Source organism: Chenopodium quinoa, unplaced genomic scaffold, assembly GCF_001683475.1.
Source record: "Chenopodium quinoa cultivar QQ74 unplaced genomic scaffold, ASM168347v1, whole genome shotgun sequence".
NCBI classification, from domain to species: domain Eukaryota; kingdom Viridiplantae; phylum Streptophyta; class Magnoliopsida; order Caryophyllales; family Amaranthaceae; genus Chenopodium; species Chenopodium quinoa.
This window is the reverse complement of record NW_018742359.1, coordinates 1,697,375-1,710,717: the sequence shown is the minus strand read 5'-3', so window position 1 is coordinate 1,710,717 and position 13,343 is coordinate 1,697,375. Positions and strand designations below refer to the sequence as shown.

The 13,343-nt window shown below is 35.4% G+C and overlaps 2 protein-coding genes across 6 annotated transcripts; both read left to right on the top strand.

Annotated features, from left to right (window-relative positions):
• Nucleotides 1-3,178: 3,178 nt before the first annotated feature.
• On the top strand, nucleotides 3,179-8,558 carry LOC110695972 (probable protein phosphatase 2C 40). 5 transcript variants are annotated; one of them, XM_021873247.1, is made up of 5 exons: nucleotides 3,179-3,558; nucleotides 4,425-4,501; nucleotides 5,059-6,263; nucleotides 6,788-7,052; nucleotides 8,143-8,558. In XM_021873247.1, exons 2-5 carry the CDS (start codon nucleotides 4,456-4,458, stop codon nucleotides 8,268-8,270), a joined length of 1,644 nt encoding a protein of 547 aa, XP_021728939.1. In that variant the 5' UTR covers nucleotides 3,179-3,558; nucleotides 4,425-4,455; the 3' UTR covers nucleotides 8,271-8,558. The 5 variants fall into 5 exon arrangements, with proteins under 5 accessions (XP_021728939.1, XP_021728946.1, XP_021728922.1 ...); XM_021873254.1 differs by lacking the exon at nucleotides 4,425-4,501 and having other exon boundaries at nucleotides 3,180-3,558; XM_021873230.1 differs by lacking the exon at nucleotides 4,425-4,501 and having other exon boundaries at nucleotides 3,180-3,558; nucleotides 4,938-6,263.
• Nucleotides 8,559-12,307: 3,749 nt separating this feature from the next.
• On the top strand, nucleotides 12,308-12,991 carry LOC110696221. The gene has a single exon (XM_021873502.1). The coding sequence runs from the start codon at nucleotides 12,308-12,310 to the stop codon at nucleotides 12,989-12,991; it is 684 nt and encodes a 227-aa protein (XP_021729194.1).
• The last annotated feature ends 352 nt before the right edge of the window (nucleotides 12,992-13,343 follow it).

Below are 13,343 nucleotides of genomic sequence, written 5' to 3'. Positions count from 1 at the left end.
GTACCATCATAGGCCCCTACCAACACGTTCTTAACCTTAGCCGGCTGTGCCGCCTGTGTTATCTCGGGGGAGAACGCTGTTGACTGTTCTCCCAAATTTAACAGGCGCAGCTGCCAGTCCATGGGCTGGTACGACTGCTTCACATGCCCACCAAAGAGACCCGGCTGGGTGAAAGGGGATCCACCCAGTCCATTTGGCGAACCAAATAGACCAGGCTGGATCACTTTGGGTCCAAACCGGGCGGAGGGCTCGCCCGTCTGACTCCCTAGGCTTATTCCCGTACGCCTGTTAGAGGTGTCACGAAAACTGTCTGGGAAGGTCGACGTTGAGGCCGACGCAGACACTTGACTTCTCTTTTCCTAGAGGAACATCCGGGCATCAGAGAAAGTCTTCTTGGAACCATCTGGCTGTAAGTGTCGGATGGGTTTTCTGAGTTCCGCTTGAGGGAAGCGGAGCCTGTTTGGATCGAACTTGAGGCCCTCCCCCTCCTTTGGCTTTGGGTGAGGGGTAGGGACCCGATCTTTGATCATCTTCTTCCCAGAGGAAGGCTTCTTGGCCGGCTGACTCTTTTTGGGAGTAGCTGGCAGAATAAGGTTCTTGATCTCGCCCTTGAAACTATTCATGAAGGTCATGAGTTCGTTCCTGGTGACGGGAGCAGAGCCTTCTGCCGCCTGGGCAGCTCCAACCGGGTTTCCGGCTGGGTTGCCTGAAGCAGCTTGGTTGTTATCCCGTTCCTTCTTGTCTCTAGAACGGGTGCGTTTTGTTCTGAAGGACCCGTCTGGGGCCACATAGGTGTCGACTTCATAGTCGTCACCACTTTCATGGTCCGTCTGGACCTCAGGCTCGACCAACGGCCGCTTGTCCTGATCCGGTGGTACAGGGTTAGTAGTAATCTCAGAAGTACTCTCCCCACAGACGGCGCCAAATGTTTCGGGGTTTTTTGATGTGTCCTACGGGAGAGTTACAATTCCGAGAATGCCCTTCACCGCTTGTACCTGCAAAACCACGAAGTCTCCGGTTGATTGGAGCTCCGCCTCCGACAATCAAGTCAGTAACGTATAGGAGGAAAAGTGTGCGTAAATAGTGAAATTACTTCTCGCGTAATGGGAAAATACTGCAATTAATATTGCTCGGGATTGGTGTGTGTATTTATGAATATCCCATTAATGAGGGTCCTTCCACTATTTATAGTAGGGGAGTTTTGGTTCCCCATTTAGGGTTTACTGGACACGTGTCAGCAGAGGATTGGAGCCCTGCTGACCAATGGATGGGTGCCACGTGTCACATGGCCATTGGGCCACATGTCTGGGGTATTTTTTACCCCAAACAGGAATACCCTGTTAGCATGCTCTTGCCTGCATACAAATGAGAAGACTGGCCATTGAGCCCTTCATCCCCCCTGCTTATCATGTTGAAACATACACCAAGGCATATGCTCCATCTTTTAAAGCGATTCCTGGTCATCAACAATGGGAAGTCACTCTATATCCTAAGCCTTTGCCACCTGCACATAGAAAATTACTAGGGAGGCCTTCTAGTAAGGAAGCTGGAGAAGGTCAAGAGAGGAAGAATGGGAAGAGGTCAAAGCAGCAGAACAAGTGCTCTAATTGTGGTTGGTTGGGGCATTACAAGAATAAGTGTGCAACTCCACCTACTGATAAGCCAAAGAGGAAGCCTAGAAGACTTAAAAAGGTGCAGCAGCAGGGGAAGAAACAAAAGCAACATCATCACAGCAACTCAAACAATCTGCCCAATTTTCACAACAGTCCATCTCACTATCTGCACCCCAACATGGAACCCAACAAGCTGACTGAATGATGGCAGAATATATGTCATGTTTTTTTGGAACAATTGAATCACACTTCTGATGTCATGATCTTCTTAAGAACAATGTATGTATGTATTGAGTGTTGCTTCTGACAACTAATCTTTTGAAAACAACAGGTGTACTTGTTTTTTAAGTAACATATGTTATGGTATTTATGTTTTCACCAATTTCATTGCTTCAATTTCTTTGAAATTATGTGCATGTTATTGTTGCTTTTGTGAGAATATTATTCAATCAAAAAGTGCAGTGAATAAACAACATGGAAAAAAAGAATAGATACCAAATTAAATTGCATTTTTATTTCATAAAAAGGGTCCAAAATACATAACATACTTAGCATTATACTTAGCTTAAACCCCCCTCATACTTAGCAATTTACTAACCAAATTAAAAAAAGGACCAAATTACACCACTTAAACAATCTACTTACCAAAATACCCAATAAACCTAGCAATCTACCCAAACATTTTCATAGACAATAACACTGACAATCACAAAAACAACATAAATGCCAACATGCTTAAACCCCCCTGCTCTATCTCTAGTACAGAACCTCTTTGCATCCCCCTTTCAAGTTTGTTGTGATCTTCTAAGCAAGCATTCCTAGCTTTCACAATGGTTAACTCAATTTCCCGCTTGTGCCTCTCAGCAACCAGGACATTAAGCACATCACGCTGCCAATCAATTTGATCCTCATCCAGCCAATTGAATGTGTTACAACCTTGTTCTCCAGTTTCGTGGTTGTAGAATTTGCCACGAACCTTCTTCCTGGATTTTCATGAGTCCAGGAAGTTCTCTTTGCACATGGAAAGCCACATCCGCAATTTACCATTGTACCTGCAAAATTAGCAACAAGAAGAGCACTATCAGGGAAGAGAGAAGAACGTACAAGAAGAGAACTATTAGATAAGAGAGAAGAATGCTGGAGAAAGCACTACAATGGTGAAGTGAGCACTACAATTGTGGAAGAAATAGATTAAGAGCCCTAATTTACCTTTCAATTGATTTGATTTAGGGAGGTTTGCCCTAATTTTTCATTCAATTGATTTGAGGAGGCTTGCCCTAGATTATTTATAGAGGGAAAATTAGGGAGCCAAAAAAAGGAGGGAAAATTACACAACAATAGGCTGCAAGTAGGGAAAATACGGAGTCAACGCCTGAATCCTTGAGTCAATGCTTGAAACGAGGGGTGATGTTTCATTAAACAAAAAAGCCATTGTGGTGGTTTTTTTTAACAAAGATCCGTTTAAAAGGTTTTTTCTTGCAAAATGAGGCATTTAAAAGGATTTATTTAACAAAATTTCCATTATTTTATGATAAAAGTGAGATTGGTTGAAGAATAAAAAATTGTAAAATATTAAAAGTGGGTATAAGTGTAAAAGGAGAGAATATGAAAAATATGATATGAGTGGTATATTGTTTAAATTTTCCGTTAAATGAAATGGAACAAATAATAGAATACAACCGCAAAAGATAATTAGATGAACGATTTTTTTTTTTTTTTTTTTTTTTTTTTTTTTTTAATCAATGAACGATATTTATGTTGGTCTCCCAGGATTCTGCACTTCTCGCTTCTGACCTTTTGCTTATCTTTTTGTGTCACTCTCTTCCGTTCTGTTCCACTCATTTATCTTTTCCTTTTGACTCACAATTGTAATTCAATTATTAAATATCTGGTTTTGCAATCTGGGTTTTTCTTTTTTGGGTCTTCATAATCAATCATATATCAGGTAGAATCTTCCGAATTTTGTATGATTTCATTACTGTTTTTTTTAATATAATGCATTTGATATCTGGATTCTTGTTAATTTCTAATTTTCGATGTTAATCTGATCACTGGGTACAAATTAAGGATATAGATGATGGGTATATTGCATATTGATTAATGAATATTTTTCGTAAGCAAAATTGATCAACTTTTAGATTGTATGACACAATTTTGTCGAAGTAAAATTGTAAAAGGAAGAGTTCATGACATATTTGAAGGACTCGTTGACCCATTGAAGTAATTATGTATGATTTCATTATTATTTGGTTTAATTTACTGTATTTGATATCTGGATTATAGTTAATTTCTAATGTTCTATATTAATCTGATCACTGGTTACAAATTAAGGATATTGATTATGGGTTTAATGCATATTGATTAATAAAAAAAATTTCGTAAGCGAAATTGATCAACTTTTAGATGGTATGACACAATTTTGTCAAATTGAAATTGTAAAATGAAGAGTTAATGACATATTTGAAGGATACGTTGACCCATTGAAGTAATTATGTTGATCTGATTACATTGATTGAAATAATTAGTTTTTGGGAACTAGGCATGAGGTCAGAAGTTTTATTAGATGAAAGGGAATGAGATTCCTGTTGATTAAGATGAGATAGGTATTGAAGCTAAAACAAGCCTTTTTTTCTGAAGCTTGCACATTGAAGTTATGAGATGTATCTCAAATAAGTTGATATTATTTTGAGGTTTGTGTTATATTAGCTCCGTTTCACAATAGATGTAACGTTTCTATTACACTAAAACCAATGAAGTGGGTAAATGGTACCCGGAGTAGTATATTTACTCGATTTCTTGCACTCGATGCAGAAAAGAAGGATGACTTGTATAGTTCAATAAGATGGTTTTTCAAGGAAGTGAGCGTAAGCTATGTATCACCCGGCAAGGTGCAAGTATTTGCAATTTGATATGTAACTGTTAGTTTTGTTTAAAGTCAAATTACTTGATTACTGTGGCTGATTTGATTTCTATCTAAAATCTCTCCTTTTATTTATTTATTGCGGAGTTTATTATGTTATAAATGTATTATATTGATTAAGATTATCTTATTTATACTTATAAATGATAATTCCTCTCTCTTGTTTTATTGTACCTTTCGGATTGGTTATATTGTCAACAAGTTATCTAGCAAAATAAGTATATTGTGAGCCATGTGAGGATCACTTTGGGAAATCAAGTTGGCTTGTAACTAGGGATAAAGGGTTAGTGAACAGATAAATGAAGCATTATAGACATTGTGTAGCATTGTTCATAAGTTTTCTCATATACAGTATGCTTGCTTCACATATTGATTTCACTATATTTTTGGTTGATGTTGTGTAGGTACACTGCTAAAATTGCTGATTTTCTGTCACATGAATGCATGATGACTATAAGTGTTATTTCAACTTAGATTATATTTTTCAAAGAAAAGTTACTGTGTATCATTGCTGTTCGTCCACAGGTGCAATGTTTGGTGAACCTGTTAGTTCTGCTGATGGGGAAATTAAAGTGAGTTTTGGTTATCAGTGTGATCGAAAGAAGGCCATCTGTGAAGATTCTGATGGATATGAAATCGTCCCTAAGGCTCGACTTAGAAGAATTAGCAGATCTTTCTCCTGTCTTTCTGGTGCTGCATTAAGTGCTAACACTACATTAGCAAACACAAACATCTGCAATGGCATAATAGGCTCAGAGATACTGTCGAGTTGGGACTCACCTAATTCATTCCGCAGGATTCCATCTTCCCCGTCACTTTCTTCAAAAGTGGATGTATTGTCATCTTCTCTCCAGAGTACTTTGTCAAATTTGAGTGTTAGTCCATCTTCTCTAGGAGAATCGCCTGAAAGTGACTCATATCTTAAGTTCATGAGTGCTCCGTCCCCAAAAGAAGGCTTTCTCAACGCTGTGGAAGTGCAAGTTGCTGGTGGAGCTGCAGGTGAAGATAGGGTTATTGCTGTTTGCTCTGAAGAAGATGGATGGCTCTTTTGTGGGGTTTATGATGGGTTCAATGGAAGAGATGCAGCTGATTTCCTAGCTGGGACATTATATGATACTTTTCTAATGAACTTCAACTTATTTAATTGGGATAATAAAGATGATATAGCTGAAGTATCTAATTGTTTTGCTTCAGATGATTCGTTCCAGAATGCGCTAGATGATGACAATATTTCTAGATTTGGGAAACAGATATTAAGAATAGGTGGTAGAAAGGATGTCAACTTTGATGCTTCAAGTCACTTTTTTAGTACCGAGATAGACACATCATCAGATATTTTTAAAAAAGGGGTGCTAGAGTGTCTCCAACGCGCTCTTAGTCAAGCTGAGATTGACTTCCTGTCAATGGTTGAGCAAGATATGGAAGACCGCCCTGATCTCGTTTCTGTTGGATCTTGTGTTTTGGTTGCACTGCTTGTTGGGAAAGATTTGTATACAATGAATTTAGGTGATAGTAGAGTTGTTGTTGCGACACAGAGCAGTGGTTGTGATGTTGGAGAGACCATAACTTTAAAAGCAATCCAACTTACAGATATTCATACTACTGACAATGAAGTTGAGAGATCTAAACTTGTATCAAATCATCGTGATGATCCTTCAACAATTACTGCAGGGAAAGTGAAAGGAAAGTTGAAGGTAACTCGTGCATTTGGTGTTGGGTACTTGAAGAAGGTCAGTAATGACTTAGTTTAGGGTATACAAATATTATTTATTGCAATACTGAAGTAGTTTCTGACTTACTGTTCAATGTGCCATGCTGCTAATCCTAATTTAGTCATTAACTTTATAGTGATGCAAAGGGCTTAGAGAAAGTTTTAGTTAGATTTAATATAAATTATGGTTTCCATTTAGCCTTTTTCTGTAGAGATATGGAGTACTCTATCTGTTTCAGGTCTTTATTGGAGAGCTGAAACTTGAAAAGTCGTCTGAATTATGTTTGTCATTTTATTTATGTATTTATTATTATTTTCTTATAACAATTTTATGTGCCAAATTAGTTCTATACAAGTAACAATCAATCCTGTGTTCTTTTAACTACAGTCTCATGTGAGAATTAAGTGACCACAAATACTAATTAGGTTAACTTATCAACACAAATAAATACGAGATTATATTTTAAAGTGGCATTGGCACAACGATTTCCCCCTCTTTTGTGTAAATTAGCTTCTATAAAATGGTGTTGTGGGTGTTTGCAGAAAGTATTGAATGATGCATTGATGGGAATTCTCAGAGTTCGAAATTTGATAAGTCCTCCTTATGTCTCCACAAGTCCTTCAATCAACGTTCACAGAATCTCAAGATCTGATCGCTTTGTTGTACTTGGCAGTGATGGTTTGTTTGACTTCTTTACCAATGAAGAGGTCGTTAGACTGGTCCATTTGTTCATATTGAAAAATCCTTCGGGTGATCCAGCAAAGTTTCTACTGGAGCAACTTGTCATTAGAGCTGCAGATTGTGCAGGTATGTTTTCTTGTCATGTAACTGTATTTCTTACATATAACAAGATGGTACCATTCATTGAGTTGTCTCATTTGCAGTTGTGTATGCTTTCGTGCAGATAAATATGATTCTTCTATCTACTTTTTTTTTTTTTTTTTTCTTTTTTTAATATTAAAATATTGAATTCTCATATTGTGATATTAATACTGTTGTAGATAAATTAGGAAAATTTGCCGTAAAATGCATACTGTAATTCTAATTTGAATGTATAAGACTTAGTTTATAATAAGATCCACCTACTCTGGTTTGGACTGCTTGGTAGATTAAACTAGCAAATAGCTTTGTCCCTAATACCATGGCACTACATCTAATGAGTCCCCTGTATCTGTTTGACACTGTTTCATAAACTTGATTTAAATCATGAAATATTGACAAAATACTGTCACTCTCTTATCCTTTGTGATACAGCTAATCTGTGCTAGTCAAACTCTGATAAGCTCAATGTCTTATTGAAAAAAAAAACTTGAAACATATACTCTCTCCATGTTTGTTTAAGTGTTACACTTGCGTTTATCAACACCTTTTTTTATATATATGTTTTTTTTATTAAGTGTTACACTTTTTTTTTTTTTTGGCAAACGACTAGATTTTAATATTATATCTCTCTTCTCTCGTGATCCCCACTCATATTACAGATCCACTCATATTGAGTTTTTTTTTTAATGTATAATTTCCTCTCATCTCACATAGCTTACTTTACAATAATTTATTAGCACCATTATCTTTTCTTACAATTGTTTGATATTAGAACTATATCACTTACATCTTATTGTATTATACTCAATTAAACTACTTAATACTATGTGTCAATCAAACGGTAACACTTTAAAAAATAGAGTATCATTTAAAGAAATTGTCACACGTTAACTTCGGTGTGAGCATACATTCATTTCTTTTGCATCATAAGTCAACAACTGAAGTTCATGTTTTTCAGTAACTAATTAATTTATCTAATGATATTTGTTAGTTTATTATAATTACAACTTTTTTAAACCCTATATTAGAGGCTCTTTACTGTTATCTAATGTTTTTATTTGTGGTCTCCCACCAGGATTCAGCATGGAAGAGCTCTTAAATATTCCACCAGGAAGGAGGAGAAAATATCATGATGATGTGACTGTAATTGTGATCATCCTAGGACAAAATCCACGCACTTTAAAAGCTTCAATATGTCTGTGAGTTTCATGTTCGAGTTTCATCCTATAACTGTATATATAAATTTTGAATGATTCATTAGCCCTCCTAGTTTTGGAGGAAATTTTGTTTAGGAGAGCTGGAACCATAGAAGACTGAATTTTGTCTTTCTCCCTTTTCCTGGGTCCATGACCAGAACAATTTTCATGTCCATGTGTAATGGTGATGATGAATGATGATAATGTAGGTAAGTTTTCTCTTATGATTTGTGAAGGATCAGCTTTGTAAATATTCGATTTTCACTTCTTTGCAGCATTTTGGAAGATATTTGCATTCATATGTGGTCATGGTAGTCTTTAACTGGAATAATTGAGCTTCTTAAAAATGTGGTTTTGATGAACTATTTTGATGAAATTGATGCTAGATTATGTTTAGAGCAAACTCTCATGTACAACCTGTTTCATTTTTTGAACGTTTCAAATTTTTGATGCATATGAAGTGTATCATACATGTTTACAAAGGGACTAGTACAAGTTTTTCTAATAAGCTTTGATCCAGTGATCAGGATGATTAAGTTAACTTTTAGTGCAGTTTAGCCAAAAAAAATTCGTAGTTATAGTTGGTAGCCTTTCGAAAATTAATGATTCAGAAATTCTTGCCATGGAAGTTCTCTCCCAAACGTAGAATATTCTGTTGAATTACTAATTGAAATTTGGATCCCAACTTCTAATTGATCCATGTTGCTTGCTTGTAGGTAGTAGAATTCAGCCATTTAGGATGAATTTCAATTAAATTATTCATCCGATCTATATACTGACAAAAATGGCTCAACATATTTGTCCTACAAATTCTAGTTTCTCACTTTTACATTTACGTTCCTTTATTTATTCATGTCTTAACAGATAGCTAGCAGAAGATATACATGCCCTACAAAACCCAATCAAAAACTGGTGCTTTAGAGATATCAGTTACAATACAATAGAATTGTTAGTGCACAAAAATATTTCAGGGAGGGTTTTCATCACTGAAAATATCGAAGGAATTAAATTTTGCTGCCTGAACTTGGTAACTATCCAACTTCTCGTTGGTAGTATTGTAAGAAATGTAAGTGATGTTGGGACTTGATAAATAAGAGCATAGCCTAAGGAAGAGCTACATTGTAATTCATCACATGAATTGTTGCAGATCCTTGATTTGGCAGGATCGATCTCAGCTGTTCAACTTAGAAGGACTGAGATTAACTTGATTAGCTCTTGGGTGTTGTCCCTGATTCATATTTAGTAATCCAGCATTTACTACAACACCAACATTTCCTTTTTGCACCTTAATCCTTCCTAGGATTCTGACTACCCTTCTTTTAAGAATATATTTTCTTAGTACTGTTTTAGCTGTACTTTGCTTGCTGCATCACCTGGCTTTGTGGAGTTGAGCTTAGCTTCATTGTTTGGACTAGTTTTCGCTTTGGTTTGGCACCTTATTGAAGGAGTTGTGTCCTCAGTCGTTTGTGCAATTACTAAATATATAAATTAGGATTAATTATGGAGATAAATAATTTAGTCATTTTAGGTGGTCATAGCGTTTTGCTAGAAACCAACTATGATCTGTGGGTTTATTATGAAGCCCATTACTAATTTGACTGAATCCTAGGAGGTCACACAATAAAGTATTGGTTTGGATAAAATCTATTAAGGCCCAATAGGGGGCCTTGATGGCAGATTATTTGTGATTAGGGTTTTACTTTTATATGTGGTTGACCTATAAAAGTAAGTTAGACAACCCTAATTGAAACATTGTTATTTTCTGCCTCCTCCCATCAAAAATAAGAAGAGTGCTACATTCATTCCTCTTCGGTACTAGCATACGTGGGGATCCAATCCGTGCTTGTGGACTGATTAGAGGAGCAACAGCTGGGGCTCAAGATCTCCGTGGTAGAAAGCAAACGAGGAATTTACGCATCAAAGGTTGTAATTCCTAACCTTATTATTGATACATATTATTATATGCATATGATCCCGTTTAGATGTTAGGAATATGATTCTTGAAATTCCGCTAAGCACATCTAAAATCCTTTCAGTGGTATCAGTTAGCCAAATGCATATGTTAATTTGTTCATATTATTTTGATGCGAATTTTGTTGTTTTAATTCAATTCAGAGAGGGATTTGATATATGGAATAATTTGCATAATTAAAAGTTGTTTTAATTGATTGGAATTAAGTATTTGATACTTAATTAGATTCGTTTAATTAACATTATAAAATAAAAAAAGGGGAATAACGTTTTCTTTCAAACAAGGGGAAAGAAAATCCAAAATTTTGACCTTCAATTTGACAAGTTGTGTCGAAATTGATTGAGGGCTTTGTTTTCTTTAGATTTCAATTGCAAAATCATGTAAATAATTGTTATTTTCGTTTTGAAATCAAAGAGTTTGATTCAAATATATTTTAAAACCCTAACTTTTTCCCCAATTTGATTTTGAATGAAAATCATCAAATTAATTCAATAAGATTGAAAATTGATACCAAAATTTTGTTTTGGGATTAAAATCGAACATCAAACCGCTAGAAAATCCTTATTTTGATTCGAAATTGTTCGAATTTTGGGAGTCGTCTTTCTTTTTCGTCGCGACACCGTGGCGTGGTTGCGTTCAGGCTGCGCATGCAAGGGTTGCGCGACATTCAGTGGGCGTTGGCTGGTTGCGGTGGCTCAGGCGTTTTCAGGCGATCGAGGTTGGTGGCTGGAAGTTTGTTCCTAGTTGTTTATCCACTTGCTGCTGCGTTGGCTGGAATTTTCTTTGGCTGACGTGGCAGCATGTATTATTAAAAAAAAATAAAAAATTTAAACAAAAAAAGTATATATTTTTAAAAGAAGGAATTATCTTTTAATTTTAAAAATCAGTTTTTAATTTAAAAGATATTATTAAATTTTATTTTATCTTTGATTTTGAATTTGAGATAAAATAGGAAATTTGTTTAAGTTATTTAGATAATTTTGAGCAAAATTCCAATTTTGAGTTATTATTCCAATTATGCAAATTATATATTAATAACGATTAATTCCATATATAAGTTCTAATTGAATTTGAAACAAGGGAGTTTGATTATGTTAATCAATATTGTATGTTATTTTAGTAAAATGTTTATATTGAATGTTAATTGATATAATCTTGTTTACTAAAATAAGTTGATTGCATGTTTAATATATATTTGATATTATGAATTGCATGATGTGACTAGTATGACCCAAATTAAGATAGAAAATACGATCTGCGTATCATTACGTATTTTTGTAATCTTAAATATGATCTGCGTATCGTTATGTATTTTTTGTAATTTTAAATAGTTTATTTAAATTTTCGTTTTAAGTAAGTTATGATTGGAGAATCAAGAATGGAGATTCGAGCTTGCTATGAAATCCAGATGAATTGAGGATGGTCATCCAAGATGAATCAAAGAAGAAGGCCCAAGAAAATTAGATTTTAAAGGGTTAAGGGCCATACTAGATCACATTTAATTTTATTGCAATTTATTTATGTTTTTAAAATGTCTTCTTTAAGTTTATGAATGTTGCTTGTTTGTTAATGAGTTCACCTTTAAATAACCAACAATATATAACTTAAGTCCCTAAAAGAATATTGAGCTAATTGTCTTTCTAATTCAACACCTATGAGGCCTTGTGAATTAAGTGGCGGGTTTGCCCAAGCAAAGCATCATTTTAAGTCATAGGATAGTACGGGTAATTTTATGAAGGGAATTACATGTTGTTTTGGTTACGCTCAACTAAGTTATCAAAAAGCAAAGTTTTGGACTTAGAGGCAATGAGATAAGTTTAAAACATAAGATGACACTTATCGACCAAGAATTATAATAGTTATAATTAGTAAAGATGTTACTTACCTGGATCATTTAACTTGAGGGCAGGGCCCAAGTCCGCTTAAATTACTTGTGAAAGGATCTGGGAATCATTATTTTACATAGGGACACTTTTAAATAAAATAATGAGTAATATCTTATAATTTTGAATTTTAGCTATTTATTAAAAACATAATATTAATTCTTGTATTCTTCCTGATATGTAGATACCATGTCTCGTAACAATGATTCGTTTAATTTGCTTCCAATCCTTGAGAAGGATAAGTTGAACAACAACAACTTCCTCGATTGGGAAAGAAACTTGAGAATTGTTCTCAAAAGTGAAGAAATGGAGGATGTCCTTAATACCGAAATCCCAGTTCTGGCTGAAAATGCAACACAAGCTCAAAAAGCTAATGAGAAATGTATTCGGGAAAGGTCTGTGACAATTACTTGTCTCATGTTGGCAACGATGGAACCAAGTCTTCAAAAGTGGTTTAAGACTATGGATGCTTATTCCATCATCCAAAACTTGAGATCTATGTTTCAAGAATTGGCAAGTCAAGAGAGGTATATAACAACAAAAGAGTTGCTTGATACCAAACTCTTGCCTGGGCAAAAGCTTCATGATCACATGTTCAAAATGATCGGTCTTTTTGAAAATTTAAGACGACATGGAGTCAATTATGGCGAAGAGTTCGCAAATGATATTGTACTTTGCTCTCTTCATGATGGATACAAAGAATTCCGTCTTCACTACTACATGACTAGTGTGAAGAAGACTTTACATGAATTGCATGGGATGCTTAAAACAGCTGAACGGGACATTAGAGTTGTTGAACCAAAGAAGGATGTTCTTATGGTTAACAAAGGGAAAGTTTTAAGAAGAAATGGGGTGGAAAGAAGAAGGAGGTAGTTGGCAAAGGAAAAGAGAAAAAAGTTTCCAAAACTAAGCCAGAACCCTCATCTAAGAAGCAAAAGGTTACTACTGAACACACGTGCTTCTAATGCAATGCGATTGGGCATTGGAAGCGCAACTGCCCTAAATACTTGGAAGATAAGAAGAATGGTTGTGTTGCATCTTCTTCAGGTATTTATGTTATAGAAGTTAATTTAGCTAGTCTTTCATCTTGGGTATTAGATACCGGATGTGGTTGTCACATAATATCGGATGTGCAGGAACTAAAAAGAACTAGGAAATTGGAAAAAGGAGAGGTAGATCTGCGAGTTGGCAATGGAGCTAGGATTGCTGCTTTAGCTATTGGATC